At 39.2% G+C, this 19,421-nt stretch overlaps 2 protein-coding genes across 2 annotated transcripts; both read right to left on the bottom strand.

The window, feature by feature from the left end:
* Positions 1-3,130: 3,130 nt before the first annotated feature.
* LOC147860528 (ubiquitin carboxyl-terminal hydrolase 3-like) lies at positions 3,131-17,696 on the bottom strand. Its single transcript, XM_087324540.1, has 6 exons — positions 17,361-17,696; positions 4,894-5,010; positions 4,528-4,626; positions 4,249-4,428; positions 3,985-4,166; positions 3,131-3,850 (listed from the first exon to the last, which is right to left on the bottom strand). The coding sequence occupies exons 1-6, from the start codon at positions 17,634-17,636 to the stop codon at positions 3,436-3,438; spliced, it is 1,269 nt and encodes a 422-aa protein (XP_087180666.1). The 5' UTR covers positions 17,637-17,696; the 3' UTR covers positions 3,131-3,435.
* LOC147860529 (putative mitochondrial protein AtMg00820) lies at positions 8,698-9,598 on the bottom strand. The gene is made up of 2 exons (XM_087324838.1): positions 9,226-9,598; positions 8,698-8,883 (listed from the first exon to the last, which is right to left on the bottom strand). Exons 1-2 carry the CDS (start codon positions 9,435-9,437, stop codon positions 8,868-8,870), a joined length of 228 nt encoding a protein of 75 aa, XP_087180964.1. The 5' UTR covers positions 9,438-9,598; the 3' UTR covers positions 8,698-8,867.
* Positions 17,697-19,421: the final 1,725 nt, after the last annotated feature.

The raw sequence follows: 19,421 nt of genomic DNA, 5'->3' as shown, positions 1-19,421 counted from the left end.
ATAGCATCGAAAAAGATTGTAACGGTTGATTCATATAGAGTTCTTATAGTCAACATTGCTAATGCAAGAGATACCCCTACCTCCAATCAACATAGATTTCCTTCAGCACATCATGTTATCCCACACAAACTACCAAAACGTGTATTATGTGCCAAATGCCTTGTTGAGTACAAAAGGCTCTATAAACTACCTTCAACCTACTCATCCTTCCCTCATCATAACAACCCCAATACCGCCTCTCAACATTCCTTAGATCCCATCCAACCACCCTGTCCAATCCAAACCCCCTTCCTTCCCAATCCATAACTTAACCTTGATCCTTGACATGTATCCTTCAGTCCATCCCCACACCCAAAAGATGTATTCTTGAACCCGTCACCAATCCCCATTTTTACCTATGCATCTCCCATCCCCAAAGGGCACATCTGATAGCAACATGAACCAACGCACTCATGAGTGCACATGCATTGGACTAGGAAGATGTTAAGACGTAGTTGCCATATACTCCAACATTTCTAGTGATATGAGCATAGATATAACATAACCAAGCTACAATTTATTAAGAGAGAGGATAGCACTAAAAGTAGGAAAGGCAAAGCCATATGTCCTCCTAGTGTGAAAAGAATTGAAATATAACAGAAGTATAAATATAGGCTTTTTGGCTCTTCCGAAATTCCACAATTCATACTAAAGGGTATAAAATTTCTTCTTCTCTCATTTTATTTATAAGATCAATGTTTGCACAACTAATCCTCATGCATTAACATCATTATATGTATTGATTAATCAGAGTGTGGCTATTTATGATGTGTATTTGCTTGTCTTTTAGCTTGTTTAATTGTCTTGATAAAGTCCTTATGTTGAGTGAGCAAGCTTTGGAATCAAGTTAATATGATTGCTAACATATGTCATCGACCAAAGGGTATACGGTGGTTAACAATTGGCAACATATCGTTTGAACCGAACCGAACCGTGAAACTATGGCTTAACGGTTTAAACGGTTTAGTTCGGGTTTTTTTTAATAGTTCAGTTCAATATCAACAGGTAGAAACCGCGGTTTAAAAGGTTTAACGGGTTTTTTTTTAATTGTTTTTGACCCTCTCGAACCAAACCGAACTGTTGCCGATTGTTAATGTCGGTTTAATAGGGTCCATATCATAACCTCGGTAGTGAGATAGAACTCTAACAAAGAAAGACATATACTCGATGTAATACACCTTGGGATACAAACTTGGTCTTTGGCAAGTGAATATGTATTTACATTGATACAATTTACCTTCATAACAACACATAAACCTTGTGGTACAACTTTTGAGAGTACTTTCTAGGGAAAACTACCAGGATACCCTTGGAAGTTCGTCTATTTACCAGAATGCCCCTGGAAGTTCCAAATTTACCAAACTACCCCAATGTCCAAAAAAATGCACTTTATAAAGTAAGTACAAAGGACCCAAAGAATCTCTTAAGTAAAGAAATTTGTGTTTTAAGGGTATTCTGGTAAATAGGGCTTGTAGATTTGAGTGTATAATTACTTTATAAAGTGTAATTTTTTGGACATAGGAGTAGTTTGGTAAATTTGGAACTTCTAGGGGCATTCTGGTAAATAGACAAACTTCCATGGGTATCCTGGTACTTTTCCCTACTTTCTACTATAAGCTTTTTAGAACTAGCAAGAGCACATCATCCGTTGTAGGAATGGTTTATCAATGTGTGAGGTTTGTTGCCGATTAACTTTTTATTAGTCATTGGTCTCCTCTTGGTCACAATTTTTAGCATGAGATATCACTAGGAATGCTCACCCCCTCTCTCATTCTCACATAAAGACAAGTTATTGCAAAGCACCAACAAGTGGTGGCATGTTCACTACCTACTCGCACTAACCACACATTAATCTCCCTCTCAACATATTATATATAAGTAAAGTATTATTCCATCATCGTTATAGCAACCCTCACCATTGTGAATATTTGTTTGCAACCCTATCTTGTACAAGAGTGGCCTTATATACACATGTGCCCTCCTGTTGTAGAATACTTAGCATACAACATCAATAGAAATATTCTACAATTTTTAAAAAAACAACTATACGTATTTTACAAATAAAATCATTACATGAATACCTTAAATACTTCTTTAAATCGAAAGTTTAAAAAACAAAATTTTAACTCTAAAATGATGTAAACTGTTTTGAAACATTAAACATGTAGACTACGTCGAAAACTTGGAATATGTAGAATATGTGAAATTGTATAAAATAGAAGTTCAAAAACATAGGATATGTGTAGAATACTTCAAAGTTCAAAGTATTCTAAAACATAGAATATGCGTTTTCAACAACTATGCATGCGCATTCAAACCTACATTGAAAGCTTAGGGAATAGTGTATTGAAAGTGGGTTTGTAGCTACTAGCTAGCAATAGACGATGGCTTGGTTTGAACCATGAAGGACTGGTTTCATGCTTTAATTGCTCAAACAGATTGGTTATGATTTGAAATGGGGACATGGTTTGGCTAATGGATTAATAATTACAATTTCTTTTTAGCAAACTGAAACTAAGACTCAAATGAATCATTGTTGATGCCTAGCTATAGTCTTAGTCTTTAGCTACCACATAAATAAATGGATAGCTTTGTCGAAAAACCAACTCTACATTATCATTTAAAGCTTGACAAGGAATCAATTGTATCATCTAATAACTATAACCATCCATTAAATCCCTACATAAGTTGCAACTAGATGAACGAGAATTAAAGCATGTGTAACACTTCCGCATAATCCTAAATTTCGTTGTGGATACAAAACAATTGAATGCATTAGAAAAATCAAGACAACAATTCAGTCACATAAACATATGCTTTTCTACTTATATGTGAGTGAGTTAGTGCAACATTAGTATTGACATTGTTCTAGGTACTCCTCATAAATGGTGAGTGACCTCGCCAAAGGAATGTTCTTCCACCCTCCATATTGGAATATACTCTTTGTGTTCCTAAGGATCAATTCCTCCCACCTCGCACTTATGGTACCATGCACAACAATTCCAAACACACACATATCCATAATCTTCTTTCTAATCAGGCTATATTCATTTGATTTTAACACACCACTCACAACATAATAGAGTTCAGAACAAAATCTCTTATTGCTTTTCTTATAGCTAGCCTCTTTAATACCAAAACAATGTACATAATGTGAGAACTCTCTTCTTCGCCATCTTAGCCACTATGATCTGAATCAAAGCAAACGCTTTAATTTGTCTGTGACCCTTTAAAATGAGGCATAGCTAGCTTAACATTAAGCATTGTATAGGAATAGACTTTGTGTAACTACCCACATTATCCAGCCTTGTATCAAGTGTTTGGATGGCAGGAAACCCAGGCATTGCCTTTCAAAATCTACTCTATATACATACATGTGTTTAAAATGTTTGCAGATCAGGCTTCAATTTTTTTATCCATTCGCTCATAAAACAAAATATAACCATGCTCAGAGTTGTTTGTGTACTCCTGGGTGGAGCCAAAGAATGTCTGAACTGCTGATTCATCGATCATCTCCACGTTCTCGTCATCAAAGAAAAGCCAGTAATTGTGACTCTTTACTAAGCTGACATAATGACCATGATTGGGGCCAGTTCCCACATGAACCACGACAGCGAATAGTGAATATTCAGCCTCAGAACCGGGAGCGTCATCGGTCGTGTTGCAGAGTTTCAATTCTAATGGAAACACCACACGGTATGATAGCTTTTTGTACCTTGCAAGTTGCTCGATGTACTTGAACCTCTTTAAATGTAATGCAAGAATTCGAGGTGCAACCTTGATCTTCATTCTCTTCTGTGCCTCTTGTAAACTGAAAAGAAAATAAATAAATAAGATTAAATCTTCAAATCTAGTATAAGAATCCAAGGTGCAACCTTGATCTTCATTCTATTCTGTGCCTAAGTTTGACCATTTAGTAATGAGCACAAGAAAAATATCTCCTACCTGCAACACTTGTCACAAAAGAACTTGTCCTCAGCATTTAGGGTCTCCGTAGAGCTGAAATTGCGAAGGCAACTTGTAATGGAGCTGTTTTGCTCAATGTCTAAGCTAAGATCTAGAAATGTCTCGTCTCTCGCTGTTATTGTCTCACAGCACAGACAGCGTGTTTCATTTGTTAATATGCCCTGAAAACAATGCACTCCTTGTGAGCATGTCAGCTATTGTTTCTATAAAAAATGCAATGGTGACGAAACAACTCTGATTTACCTGGAATAACTTATGCACCCACGTAGTTATTGGCCGTTCTTGGCTTCCATTAATGGATCCATTTGATATTCCATTGTTCGCCTGCTCTTGATGTGGTGTCTTTACTCCGTTCGTTTTTGCTTCTTTCTCCAGTATGTCCACAAGCTCATTGAGCAGATAGTTCAAAAACTCATGCGCATCCTATAAATGCAAAGGTCAAAAAAATCCGACAAGATGAAGAAAGGCATTCACTAATGATTCAAAGTGATCCTCAGATAGAAAATCATTAGAGAACTGCACCTGGTGCATATAGCTGCGGAAAAGCTCATTCTGCTTTTTCACACGTTGTACAAAACGTTTTGGGGCAATAACTCCAGTTTTCCTTTTCTGATTATTTATCTGTTTTATTAATGCAATATAAGAAATTTAGTGAAGTGGAACTAATGTCAATTAGAAGTTTGTGAAGCAGGTAAGTTATAGCAAAGCATCCATCTTCTCTCTTGTTGTCCAGTTCTTTGAGAAAACTCCATCACCAATAACTAAATGAGCATACAGTATCCAGTTTCTACAAAATACTCAAGTACAGCACATGATATGCATTCTATAAATTAAAAATGAGTCAAATTTATGATGCAAGGAATCAAGTTCACTATGTTACAACATTACCTGCAGAAATAGCTCTGCTAAGCATGTAAGAAGATTTTCATCGCTCTCTCCTATCCCTTTGATGTGGCTTCCATATTCCAACAGATGATCTCTGAATGGAACACAAAAGTACAGGGCCTACACAAAATAAACACAAAACGATGGTTCATCAATATACAAATCCACAGAATTAAGAAATGGTTGAGTAAACGCATCTTCGCTATCCACATATTTTCCATTAGAATATAGTTTCAGAAAGCAACATAAGAAACTAAATTTAAATCTCAAACTCACTGCTTAAGCAAGCTAACCAAATGGCTTCTTTGAATGTCTCTGTGGCTGAAATATGTTCAGCCTCTGTAGTAAATAGTGCAACTATCTTCTGAATTCTAAAGCACCATGAAATAGCCCCACCTGCAAGGGTATATACATAGCCACTTGTGGACTTCCGTGTATCCACATCACCTGACATGTCTGAATCACAAAATCCTTTTAACTCTAATGGACCCTTTCCATAACATAGGGATTTACCTTTGGTCCTTTTCAAGTATCTCAAGATAGATTTGATTGCCTCCCAACGAGCTCTACCAGGATTAGCCATGAACCTGCTAACAACTCCAATTGCATGAGCAATGTCTGGCCAAGTGGCAACCATGCCATACATAAGTGAACCACAAGCTGATGCATATGGAGCATTCTTCATGTAATTGTCTGCATCATCATCTTTGGGACAATCATCCTTGGAAATCTTAACATGTGGCTGCAGTGGCACTCCAAGAGGCTTGGCATCGGCCAAATTGAATCTGTCCAGCACTTCTTCAATGTACTTTTCTTGGGATAAATGCAAAATATATTGCTGCCTATCCCTTATTATTCTCATACCAAGAAAATGCTCAGCTTCCCCAAGGTCTTTCATTGAGAATGTAGAGTTCAGCTGCTGTTTTAGAGCATTCAGAGTGCTCTTTAACTTCCCAGTCAGCAGCATATCATCTACATACAGTACGAGAATAATTGGGCTGCCATCTTCATCCTTTTTAGTGTACAAACAATGGTCTGCATGGCTTCTTTTGAACCCATGTTTGAGTATAAATATATCAAACTTCTTATACCATTGTCTGGGGGCCTGTTTCCGCCCATATAAGCTCCTTTTCAGCTTGCATTCCAAATGCTCTTTTCCAGGAATGGCATGTCCTTCTGGCTGTTTCATGAACAGATCTTTGTCTAAATCACCATGCAAAAATGCTGTTTTAACATCCATTTAGAATAACTCCAAATCCATGGCGGATGTGAGAACAAACAAGACATATAGTGTGGTCATCTTAACCACTGGCGAGAAAACCTCTTGGAAATCAATGCCCTCTTTTGGGCATATTCCTTAGCAACCAGCCTTGCCTTATACTTGGGTTTGCTATTAACAGTTATGATTTGGTATACCCACTTGTTTGGAATGGCCTTCCCACTTTTGAGCAACTCAACCAAATCCCAAGTATCACTTGCATGCAAGGATTTTACCTCTTTTGCATGGCTAACTCCCACTTCTTCTTGTGCTCACAAAGTTTTGCCTCATTAGAAGTAAGAGGCTCACCCTCATCTGATAACATAATGTAATGTATAGAGGGGTCATATCTATCAGTTCCCTCCTAGGACGCGTAGATCTTCTTACTCAATGATCCACATTATCCAACAATGGATCTACATCAGGAGGTACATCAATGATAGAGAGATGTGATCCTGTAAATGTTACTCCTAGGTATGCATAGGAGTGTGTGTATGCCACCTTTTCCTCTCCCAAGAAGAATTTCCGTTCTGGTCTTGTTACCCATGATTGAGTGGTGTTAAACACTCTCACTTTAGTTTATCCATGTTTATCAACAAACCTTTGTCTGCATAATATACATTTAAGGATTTAGATGTCTTTGTAGTCCCACGGGAGATTCAAAAATCAGCACATTAGCATCAGCATATAGTAATATTTGCATGGTCATACCTGCTAGCATGCTCCCAAACCCTGAATCTATGTAATGTGACACCTCATCTATGTAGAGATCGATGAGGGTGGGTGATAGTGGGCATCCTTCTTTTACTCCAATTGTGTTAGCCACAGCCTCCATCAAACCATTGGGAGACCGCTTTTCCTGACATGGATTCATAAAATGCATAGATTTCCCATTGCATTTCAATAGGGACACCACAAGCTTCTAGCCATTGCATAAGCCAAGCACTGAGGCACATTGTTAAAGGCTTTTCGGAAACCACAAAGCAGCAATAAATCCTCTTATTATGGGCTTTGCCCTCATTGATAAGGTCTCAGAGGGTGGGTCAATACGTGATCCAAATTATTGAACCCCTTCCAAAAGCCTACCTGTCCATCTGAACGGCAGCCATTCCGCTCTGACAATATACTCAATTCTGACTCTAGGATAGAGCCATATGGTTTAGCCCAGTAATGGCCAATCATGATTTTACTCTAGTTGCTCAGCATCATGGGGTGTCCACTCTTGAGGATTGGCACTAGCAGTATGTTTTGTCCATCTAGTAGGGCAACCTAAGTTGAGGCTGCCCTGGGATATCATATAGTACCTTTGCATATTAATGCCACGCCTAAGGTGAGAAAAGTTGTGTGTGAGAAAAGTTGTTAATAGCAGCAGTGGAACAGTTGTTAGAACAAAATAGCCATGTTGTGAGAAGGCTGTTAGACAGCAGTAGATAAAATGGTTGCAAAGAGTAGAGACATAGCCAAAGAGTAGAGCTTGTTTTTAAGTAGCAACATATGTAACAGTCTTTACAAAAGAGGCTGGTATACCCTATTTATACAAAATTGGGGAAAGTGGGTGAAATGGTTGTTTGGTAGTTAAGTGACTCTTGTACTACCAAACAGGTACAATAAACTAGGAATACAAGGGAATAACTTGTAAAAAAGTGGAAGAGAGAAAAGACATTTAAAGCGTTGCAGATTCTAGTGAGAGAAGGCATTTAAAGAGTTGCATATTCTAGAGAGAGAAGAAACTAGGAAGAGAGAGAATGTAGAACAAAGATAATGACGATGAAAGAGAGTGCATGTCTGGAGCTGCCACCCTCCAACACCTCCTCTCAGCTCCAAAACAGTGGTCCAACATTGAGTTGATCAAGGAGCTAATCAATGGCTTGCCTTGGAAGTGGCTTAATAAATAAATCAACCACATTTTCTTGAGTTTGACAATATGCCAAGTTGATGACTTTTGATTTCACTAATTCACGAACAAAATGGTAGTGCACTTCGATATGTTTTGTTCTACCATGAAATGTTGAACTATGTGCCAGGGCACGGGCAGTTTGGCTGTCAGTGAAAACTGCAATAGGAGAGTCTTGCAAAACAACAATGTGAGAAAACCATTGCATTAACCATAGCAACTCACAACAAGTATCCAAGTAGGCGGGATATTCAGCTTTTGTCGATGAAGTAGACACTGAGTTTTGCTTCTTTGATTTCCAAGAAATCAAGCCTGAACCTAACATAAAACAACAGCCAGATGCAGATCTTCTAGAATCAATATCACCTGCCCAATCAGCATCCGAGTAGCCAACAAGCTCGATGCCGCCTCTAAAAGAGAGACCATAGTCAAGTGTGTTGGCCAAATACCTAAGAACTCGAATAGCTGCTTGCCAATGACTTTGTCTCGGAGCACTTGAGAATTGGCTAAGAATACTCACGCTATAGGACAAATCAAGCCTGGTGTAAGTTAAGTGAAGAAGAGACCCAATTAACCATCTATGTTTGGTGATATCTTCAAATATGGGAGAATCATCTTCACGAAGCTTTGAGTTAGGATCCATCGGACAAGAGTGGCCTGCAATTTGACATGCCATAGGTCTCAAGGAGCTGCCTGAGATACCTATGTTGGCAGAGGAAGATACTACCATGTGATTCATAGACCTCCATACCTATGAAGTAATGGAGAAGTCCTAGATTAGTCTTTTCGAATGTGGTTTTGAGGTCAGCACAGAGCTCCTCGATTTTAGAAGCAAGGAACCCTATAATTAGAAGGTCATCAACATATAATATGATCAAGCATAGCAAATTTTCTTGGGAAAAGGCATAGAGATTGTTGTCAACATAACAATGCTTAAACCCAATTGAGAGAAAGAAGGTATCAATTTTGTCATGCCAAGCTTTGGGAGCTTGCTTTAAGCCATACAAGGCTGTGTAACCTATAGACCATGTTTTTCTGCTCTGAAATCTCAAGACCTAGAGGTTGTCCAACATAAACCTCCTCTTTCAAGTCACCATTAAGGAAGGCTAACTTGACATCCATTTGAAATATGGGCCATTTGTTGTGAGCAGCAAGGGCAAGCGCACATCGAATGGAGGTGTACCTTGCTGTTGGAGCAAAAGTTTCCTTGTAATCCACTCCTTCGACTTGTGAGTAGCCTTTTGCAAATAAATGTGCCTGGTGCTTATCCAAAGTACCATCAGCATGGTACTTGGTCTTGAAAATCCATTTCAGTCCAATGACTTGTCGATGTTGAGGCTGTGGAACCAGCTCCCATGTATGATTCCACTCAATGGAATCAAGTTCAACTCCCATTGTTGCTTTCCACTTTGGAAGAACAAGGGCCTCTTTTGCTGTTGTGGGTTCTTGTGATTGCACAACAGTGCACAGTAAGGCAAAGTTGCATGAGTGAAGAGGCCATTGTGACCTACCTATTTTTTTTATGTTGATCAGAGAACCAGATGTATACTCATGACGTTCAGCATCGGAGAGATGAGAATCACGAATGGTGGCTTGAAGCCACTTGGGAGCAGAAACGAATGGAATTGAGAGAGGTTTGAATTGTTGGAGATGGGGGGCCTGAAGGTGAGACATCTTCATCTAAAATAGGAGATTCCAGAGGAGCTGGGATTTCAACCGTGAACTCAGGTGAAATCCTAGAGTCATCTGGCTGAGACTCCACAAAATGAACATCCCTAGAGATGACTAGGGACTTTGATTCTAAATCCCATAGCCTGTAGGCTTTAGATTGTGTGTTGTAACCAAGAAATTTGCATTTCTTGGTTTTGGACTCAAATTTAGTCCTTTTATGATCTGAAATGTGAACATAAGCATCACAACCAAAGACTTTAAAATGAGAAACTGAGGGCTTTACACCTGTAAATGCTTCTGCAGGGGTCATTGCAGCAATTGCTTTTGTTGGGCAGCAGTTGATGATGTAGGCTACCGTGTTGACAGCTTCACCCCAAAACAAGCGAGGGATATCAGATTGAGATAGCATTGTACGAGCCATCTCTTGGACTGTCCGGTTCTTCCTCTCCACAACACCATTATGTTGAGGAGTATTGGGTGTAGAAAATTGGCGAGCAATGCCTCATTGAGAGCAAAAATGGTGGAAAGCTTGGGAGATAAACTCTCCACCATTGTCGAAACTGATGTTTCGAGCTTTCTTTGATGTCTCATTCTCAACAAGGGCTACCCATTCTTGCAATTTGGTGAAGGCTTGAGATTTCTCTACAAGAAAATAAACCCAAACCTTGCGGGAGAAATCATCAATTATAAGCATGAGCTTGCACCACCAAGAGTAGTGGTTTTCATGGGACCACAAAGATCCATGTGCACTAACTCCACGATAGATGTTGCACGGTGAGTGGCTTCATGAGGGAAAGGCTCTCGATGTTGCTTGCCATGAAGACAAGCAACACATGGGGTATTGGGAGTTTTGAAAATAGGCAGACCCTCAACTAGTTGTGAAGAGGAGAGCTTTTGTAGAGAAACGTAGTTGAGGTGACCGAACCTAGCATGCCACAACGTGGGATCTACTTGTGCCACCAAGGCATGAGAGAGCCTTGAAGAAGATGAAGAAGATGAGATTTGGATTTTTCCAATGGGCTATGGGAACTTTTCAGGCAATATAAACCCCCTTCTTGTGTGCCACTAGCTACAATTTGTAGGTTGTTGGTGTCAATGACTTCCAAAATTGAGCTATCAAAGTAGACATCATAACCTTGCTTAATGATTCGGTAGAACGAAAGTAGTTTGGCAAAGATGTGAGGCACATGTAGCACATCTTGACGAACGGTAGGTTCGTCATTTGAAGAAGTGTTAAGAAACACATTACCCACACACGAAGCCTCAATGCTTGAGGCATCTCCTATGGAGATTTGGGAGGAGCTAGGCTTCACATCATGCATAATGGATTTGTCATAAGTCATGTGTGTAGTGGCACCACTATCTACTAACCACTCATCAATGGTTGAGATAGTTGGTCCAACCAAATGTGAAGAATGTTCCTCAATGCCAAGGAAAACGGTTTCTTTGGCTGAGTGGACCGAGTTTGATTTTGGTGTAGGTTGACTTTCGGTAGAAGAAGATTTCTTGGCATTGTCCCTCTTCTTTTTCCGACAGTTGGGCTGAATGTGACCTTCGTATCCACAATAATGACAAGTGAGCTCCTTGTAGGCTGGGTGTTTGGTGGTCTTGTCTTGGGTTTGTTGTAAGAGTTGCCATTTTGCTACCACTTGCCTTTACTTTTCGCATGTAGAAGCGTCTCATTGGAAGTTTGAGCACTTTTCTTCCTCGTTGCCCTATCTTGTAGCATGCCAAGAAATGTATTCATATCAAGTGTGTTGGGAAGAAGAGAAATTGTGTTACAAAAGGCTGAGAATGACTCAAGCAACTTTATCATTAGACGACTCACAAACTCAATTTCAATTGACTTGTTTCCCAAAGAAACTAGTTCCTTTTGGAGAGTAACAAATTGCGTTATTGGATCCATGATGTTGGGAGTGTCATGAATCTTGAGATTTGCTAGTTGGCTCTCAATACCTATCATTTGAGCATGATTAGCTCGATGATACCTCTTTTTGATGGCTGCCCATAGTTCATTGGCTGTCTCTTCATAGGTATCTTGAAATTGACGAGCAATGCTCGGTTTAATATTAAACATGAGGAAAGCATGAGCACGAGAATCCTTATCTAGCCAAGCTTCAATCTCAGCGTCAGATGAGCCAGCAACTGATTTGGTTGAAGAGGATGAAGTTACCGGTGGTTTCTTGTCACTACCACTGACTACATTCCATAGACGATGGTACTGTAGCACGGTCTTTATTTCCAATTCCCAATCCAAGTAATTGTTCCCAATTAAGATGGACTCTTTGGGGAGTTGGGGAATGGTTGATGAAACAATGGTGGAATGTGAGGCCATGGATATCCTCCTCTTGAGCTACAACTAGACAATTTGCAGCAGATGTAAGTAGATGCGCAGGCTCCTCCCTAGATGCTAGGTGAGGCTCATATGCGGGGAAAAGAAAAAAGAACCTCCTCTGTAGGTTGGGAGGGTGGCTGCTAAGAGAACCTCCTCTATAGGGTTGGGAGGGAGGGATAAAAGAAGATAGTTCTATGTGCTCTTTGGCAAAAAAAATCAGGCTAAGGATATGGAAACCTCACTGCTCTAATACCATATGAGAAAAGTTGTTAATAGCAGCAGCGGAACAGTTGTTAGAACAAAATAGACACAGCCAAGTTGTGAGAAGGCTGCTAGACAGCAGTAGATAAAATGGTTGCAAAGAGTATAGACACAGCCAAAGAGTAGAGCTTGTTTTTAAGTAGCAACAAATGTAAAAGTTTTTACAAAAGAGACTGGTATGGCCTATTTATACAAAATTGGGGAAAGTGGGTGAAATGGTTGTTTGGTAGTTAAGTGACTCTTGTACTACCAAACAGGTACAATAAACTAGGAATAAGAGGGAATATCTTGGAAAAAAGTGATTTTCCAAGTGGAAGAAAGAAAGAAAGAAAGATATATTAACGTCTTTTAAGAGGCCAAAATGGCCTATAAGACCAAATAAGAGATTGCATATTAAGTGTTGTCTCGTCTTTGAGAACAAATCAAAATAAAATAAATATTACACAGTAAATATAAAAGTAAATAACATGAAATGAAAAGAAATGAGGGAATCTGGTTTTTGGCACATGTGAGATCCTCAAGTTAGGTATATTGTAGCTTTTGTCTTCCGAAGATCTCTAGCATAGGTCGATCCAAAATGGAAATGTCTCCGAAGCGAGGGAAGCACCTACGATGACAGGAGATAATGGCTTTTATCTGTCGATGACAAGGGTGTCGAGGTCGTGGTCCATGGGACCGAGGCCTACATGCACGGCAAATTGCCATTGCCTGATCGATTGTAACCCCTTCGTTATGTCCTGGTCTGGAGCCCATTTGTGTATCCCGTGATGGACTTGTAGGATTAGTAGGAGTGATGGGGCTAAAGAAAGTTGCGATTGTTCTTTGTGGATGAGCTTGTGTGGCTGTATTCTTCAACAACTTTTCCTGATGTCTCTTGAGCTCTAGCAAGAAAAGTCCTAGGCATTGTTGGTCCTCATATTCCATTACTTTGCGTAGTGGGCCAAAGCCTTGTTTAAAGAGGCAATGGTATCTCCCTCTGATTTCATAAAAGACACTACAATGACAAACATAGTGTTCCTCAAATTCCACTCCTTGATGACACAATTGGCAAATTCTCTCTTCTAGAGGTAGTCGTGTATATCTGCCTACCTCAATCTGTAGCTGATGTGATGAAGTTCTTAGCTGCCCTATCACACTACACAGCGCATAGGATAGATGTATGTCCATATAAGGTGGCCTGATGACAAATCCATCCTCCGATGTATGTAAGAAGTGTGTCTTATAGTAGGCCATCTTTGTACCAAGTGGTATTTTGGGGCTGATCCATGTTATCTTGTTTTCCAAGTTAATAATATCAGTTCGGATCACTCTATTCTTTTCCACTTTGGTCATATTTAGATGGGGACAGTCCAAGCTATATTGGAACGGGGGTAGGGCATTTATACTCATGCCATGTGACTCAAACCATTGCTGCATTTGAGCATACCAACAATGAGTGTCCATTTTCAGCCAGTTGTTTTGATGACATAAGTGCCAACCTTGGGTACCTTCGTTTAGGGAGCTCCCAAAGACGTTGGATAAATGTCACTGATTAGAACAACACCTCGGTTATTATAGGTGTTGCTCCCATCTCTGCCCGGATTATATCATGGGGCACCGATGCTTTGCTCCTTATCATGCGAGCAATCATTGACACTAAAGGTCTCTCTAAATCTTTCCAATGATTTGCCTTAAGACTCGGTCCTCATGTCTCTACTCCATAGAGAAGAGTTGGTGTGACAAGTGTATCAAATAACCATAGCTTAGTCTGTGGCTCTTGGAACTGCAAATGTGCACATTGTCTCTCAAGAGCACCAAGGGCTGCATATGCATGAGAAAGTCGAGCACAAGCGGCCTCCTATAAGGAGAACCTAGGTCCTGTAAATGTTACTCCTAGGTATGTGTAGGAGCGTGTGTATTCTACCTTTTCCTCTCCCAAGAAGAATTCTGATTCTGATCTTGTTACCCATGCTTGGGTGGTGTTAAACACCATCACTTTAGTTTTATTCATGTTGATTGACAAACCTTTGTCCGTACAAAAAGAGAGAAAGGGCATTTAAAGCGTTGCAGATTCTAGAGAGAGAAGGCATTTAAAGAGTTGCAAATTATAGAGAGAGAAGAAACTAGGAAGAGAGAGAATGTAGAACAAAGATAATGAAGATGAAAAAGAGTGAAGGCCTGGAGCTGCCACCCTCCAACAGTGTGGTAGGTTGCCTCTCATTAAACATGTTTTGTGCTCTTTTACTTTCTTGCCCTAGAAACAAGCAATACAAATTATCTTCAAATTTAGCTCAATAAAATCTCGTCTTCTTCCTCACGAGGCATTGGAAGGTTGCTTTTGCTTGTTTCTGTGTATAAACACCCTGAGTTACTTCGCGCTACAAGTATCTCCTTGTATCACGTCGTTTCCCATCATACCAACTATTTTGCATGACTACCAGGTTTGGAGGCATTGTTCATAGCATAGGGAAAGGCATTTATGGCTGCTTATACAATGACTTTGACAATACATGTGAAACTTCATCTAGGTATACGAAAGGATCCAAGTCTAGCATGCCATTATATACTCAACTATACACATCAATTGTCACTCGAGTAAATTGGTACTTAGCATCTCACTCTCCTTCTTAGCATATACATCCCTTGTGCATCCATTCTTCATCTCAAAGCGTAGATGTGCATGATCTGCTGCCAAGCTAATAGGTCTAATAGATATAGTGACATCTGTTATTCAAGTATAAGAGATGGAAATCCCATCAGGTAATCGATTGTGCTTGCACATCCTTTTGGAGTCTAATATGTCAAAGCACTTGATCCTAGCCATTGTCACAAATCCATGTGCACTTCTCAAGGCTAGAAAGTATTTGCCATAATCCATTACTTCACTCATATCTTGAGCTTGTCACTTTAGACCAACCTCTTCTGATGTAACTTCTCCATAAACAACCTCATTGGTGTCAAACATAGTTGTTTGTTCATCCTTTGTTTGTGCATTGAAGTCTCCTAATAGTATTATGTCCCCCATAGTAGCAAATCTTATGATATAATCATATAGTGGTAGATATGTTGATTCTCTGAGAGGTGCAAACCTTGAATGGAAAGTTTTGCAATATATAGTTCCCTAAGATCCCCTCTTTTTATTTGTATCCACATAACGTGCATCTACATCTTAATGCACAACATGCACTCTATTGTGGAGCTCCTTTTTGTACAGCATGGCCACTCCTCCAGAGTCTACAGTGCTTCCTGGTTTCTACAGTTGGGGCTGACATACAGATTTCCATCTATATCCTTGTTCATCAAGGAGTTTACAAGCTATGCATTGATGAGCGTATACATACATAGCAATGTCATTGTTCTTGAAGGTAACTTCAAAATACCCAACATTTGTCCTTAGAGAGCATTAGTACAAGAATTGTTGGAAAATACACCATTACAAAAACATATTACTATTGATTATTTTAATATCCCATTTGTATTTACGGAAATTGCAGTTCACATGTAACTAATGATATTGCACTCCTAATGTTTAAAAAAAAGGATATCAAGTATGTAAGTTAGAGTTCTATAAAAAGCTAACAAAGTAATGTGATTGGGATCTGCCATTGAGATCACATCTGCTGAGATATATATATATATATGTGCATGTATTTAGAGACTGCCCATGGATGAGCTTATTCAGCATACTTGCTAACTAAGGTCAACCAGGCCTTTAGTTGTTTTGTCCACCTCTAGCATCTATCCATCCAGAAAATAGTAATAAGCTATGGGGGGGCATCTTTGGTGGTTGAAAGAAAAATCTAATCGGAGCTTATTTGAAAATTACCTTTACATTGTGAATTTAGATGTACACTAAATACCTTCCAACTTTCAGATGATTCAGAAAGAAGGCTTTCAGATATTGAGAAAATTGTTAATAAATTATTTCAACAAATTTTCTTCCAACCACTAGCCACAGTTTCAAAAGCAGATAAACATTTATCAACAAGGCTAAATGTCCACCAAACAATCCAACCATGTTCAGGAAAAAAGTGTCCCATTCGTTAAAACTGTTAGATATAATCAATGATCAGCCCCAAGTTGTAAATCTATCCCCATATGTGCTCTTAGAGTGCACATTTTGTGATAGCGCCCCAAATGAGGAGCGGCTAGTGTGCAACTCGACCATATGGGTCGATAAGGTGTTAATCTAGGAAACCGTAGATGCGTAGGACACAATATATTTAGGAAAGAGAGAAATAGATAAAAGGATTGGCTAATCAAGTCAGCTAGAATATTTTGTGGGCAAGTTACGATGTACTTAGTCTTGAAGTATGCGTCATTGACTTCAAGATAAGTATTATCTAGCACTAGCCTGTACCTAGGGAGTTGGGTCATATTAAATGACAAGTCAGTTGACAGAAAAGGAATATCTCCACTACTGTCAACTGACTTGCACATTTATACTAAGACCAAACATAGATTATAAGTCACTTTTCTCACACAGTGGTCAGATTGATCATTAGTCCCCACTAATTTTGTAGTGAGCCGGTCCATATCCTATCTAAGCTCTAAGGTGTGAGCGCATGGGAAAACTACCATTTTGAACTACTCTCATATGTAATAGAAATTCTGTTTTCATATATCCATCTCTGCAGTTGTAACTCTATATACCTATCTACTCGATTCTCAATATTTCTAATAAAAACACGTGTCAAATGTTTGGACATGCCAGTTAGAATTGTTCATGACAGATTTTGTTCATGGTGGGAAAACATCCATTGCAAATATATCGATATTCTGTTAAATTCCAACCAATGGGGTGCCCTTTTCTCATAATCGCATATTACCTCATGCATGAAAAAGGAAACCCAGAAGAAATAAGCAAAGAAGAAGAAAAAATGGAAACTTTCGAAAAATGAATGCAATATTAGACAGAAACCAAGAGTGGAAGAAATCAAGAAACGATAGAAGAAACCAAAAGTGGAATCAAAATCCTACGCCGGTGATATAAAAATGCTCAAAGAAATCAACAGACTGGATGGACCGAGTAAACTAAGGAAAAAGAAAAGAAATGTATGATTAAGGCTGACCTGTAAGACACTATTGCAATAGCAAGTATTTCCGAAGTTTTCCAGGCCAAAGTACCGCTCTCCTTCGGGGAACTGATCCCCCAACGCTTTCTCGAGCTTAGATCCAGATATCCCCATGGAAGAAGAAGAAGAAGAAGAAGGTGTCTTCTGCGTTCTCCACTGGAGACGATGAGGATTGGGAAGAGAAGGAGTCCTGTTGTTCTGATGGTGATGGTGATGGTGATGGTGATGGTTCTGCACAGGCAGGGCTATTTGATCGATGCAGCAATCTCTCATTTACTTGCTTCTTCCCTAACCGAGTCTTTCTGTCTTTCTTTCTTTCTTTTTCTTCTTCTATCATGGCCTAACTCTTAATACGAGTGAGGCCTTCTTCTTATTCGTCCTTTTAATATATGTATACATAACTTTGAGCTTGACAATAATGAAATGATTGATGCATATGGGAAGAATATACACAAATAAATGCCTCCACAGTTTAAAAAAGAAGACAACTTAGCCTCGGCCCGATGCCTCTCGTATATCAGTCCAATAGAAAACCGGCCAATCACGGAGCGGACGCTCGCGTGTCACTCCTATAGAAATTGGACAATCGCGGAGCTTACAATCGACCATAGTTCGGTTCTAGGTTCAAGTTTTTTTAACAATTCGGTTCGGCTAAAACGGTTTGATGGTTGCCTGTTGATTTTATTTTTTATTTTTAATATTGTTTTTAAATAACCTTTTCATTTGTAAGCCTAATTCTCACATTTTAGGAAAAATCTTTAAATTTTGAATTTTGAATTTTGACTTATAACTTCAAAACTAAGTCCGAACCACGAAACCGCGGTTTTTACGCATTAATAGTTAAACGGTTTGGATTTCTTGTAACCGTTCGGTTTAAACAGTTTCTGTTTAAATGGCTTCGCGGTTTAGTTTAGTTCAAGTTTCAAATTTTTAAAACGGTTTGGTTTTGACACTCTTGAACTAAACCGAATTTTTGGGGATTGTTATGTGGAGTGGCCTATCGAATGCATCACTTATCACTCCCATTGAAATCGGCCAATCTCGTGTCGTATGCCTAACGTAGATACTGACACAATCACTTATCATGTTCCAAATACATCTATCAATAAAAACTAGCCAATCTTGTGTTGTATGCCTCGCGTGTCACTCCTGACATAGATATTGACGCAATACTTATCATGTTCCAAAGACATCCATCAGTAGAAACTAGTCACTCCTGCATCATATGCCTCGTGTGTCACTGTTGGTAGTGATATCGACACAGTCACTTATCATGTTCCAAAGACATCCATTTGTATAAACTAGCCAATCTCGTCTCATATGCCTTGGGTGTCACTCTTGTAGAAAATGGCGCACTCACTTACTGTGTTCCAAAGACATCCATCTGACAAGCACACCCTCACTCTCGGGCGCACACAGAAATGCCTAACGTGACACCGCACATTATAAAGTGGCCAATCACTTTATCGTGTTCGAATGACATCTATCTGGTGAACTAAACCCTTGCTCTTTGACATGCACAACCCCAGGATGCCCTACCCGACATTGTGTAGTATAAAAGGGGACAGTTACCTTTCACATTCCAAAGATTATCATTCTATAAACAAGCCATAGTTTGAGGCGCACCTTTGCATGACATTGTTAATGTGTGGACTTTTGTTTGATTTGTTCAAGAAATATTCATGAGCTATAAATACAGAACATTCCTAGGCAATTCTCTCATGTTGTTGTTTAGCACGTTAAGGTTATTTTTTCGTTCGTGGCTACTTAAAATCATTGAGCCCTTAATATGCCTACAAAAAAGGCAAAGATCAAGTTGTGTACGACTTCATGGGATACTATTATGTTGTTTACTATAAAAAAAATCAAATTGCAAAGGCAAATGATGGGTTTGTGAGTTGTATATTAATTTATATGTACTTGATTTATTGATCAAACAAGGAACACCTTCTCCTTTTCCCTAAACCATAGAGAATTGTGAGGTGTTGGTTATACCATGCCATTCTCTTTGATGGTTGTATGGAGGAAGCCCAAAATTTACACTCTTCCAATTTAAGT

Source organism: Azolla caroliniana, unplaced genomic scaffold, assembly GCF_043228905.1.
Source record: "Azolla caroliniana isolate FFs.n. ecotype wild unplaced genomic scaffold, voAzoCaro1.0.p SCAF_9, whole genome shotgun sequence".
NCBI lineage: Eukaryota > Viridiplantae > Streptophyta > Polypodiopsida > Salviniales > Salviniaceae > Azolla > Azolla caroliniana.
The sequence above is the reverse complement of the archived record's forward strand: the minus strand, read 5'-3'. Positions and strand labels throughout refer to the sequence as shown.

Coding starts and splice junctions, on each gene's coding strand:
- LOC147860529 (XM_087324838.1), bottom strand. CDS start 9,437: ATGGGAGTTGAACTTGATTCCATTGAGTGGAATCATACATGGGAGCTG.
- LOC147860528 (XM_087324540.1), bottom strand. CDS start 17,636: ATGAGAGATTGCTGCATCGATCAAATAGCCCTGCCTGTGCAGAACCAT. Junction 4,627..4,893: donor TAGCAGAGCTATTTCTGCAG/GTAATGTTGTAA, acceptor TTAATAAAACAG/ATAAATAATCAGAAAAGGAA. Junction 3,851..3,984: donor TTTTGTGACAAGTGTTGCAG/GTAGGAGATATT, acceptor TTTTCTTTTCAG/TTTACAAGAGGCACAGAAGA.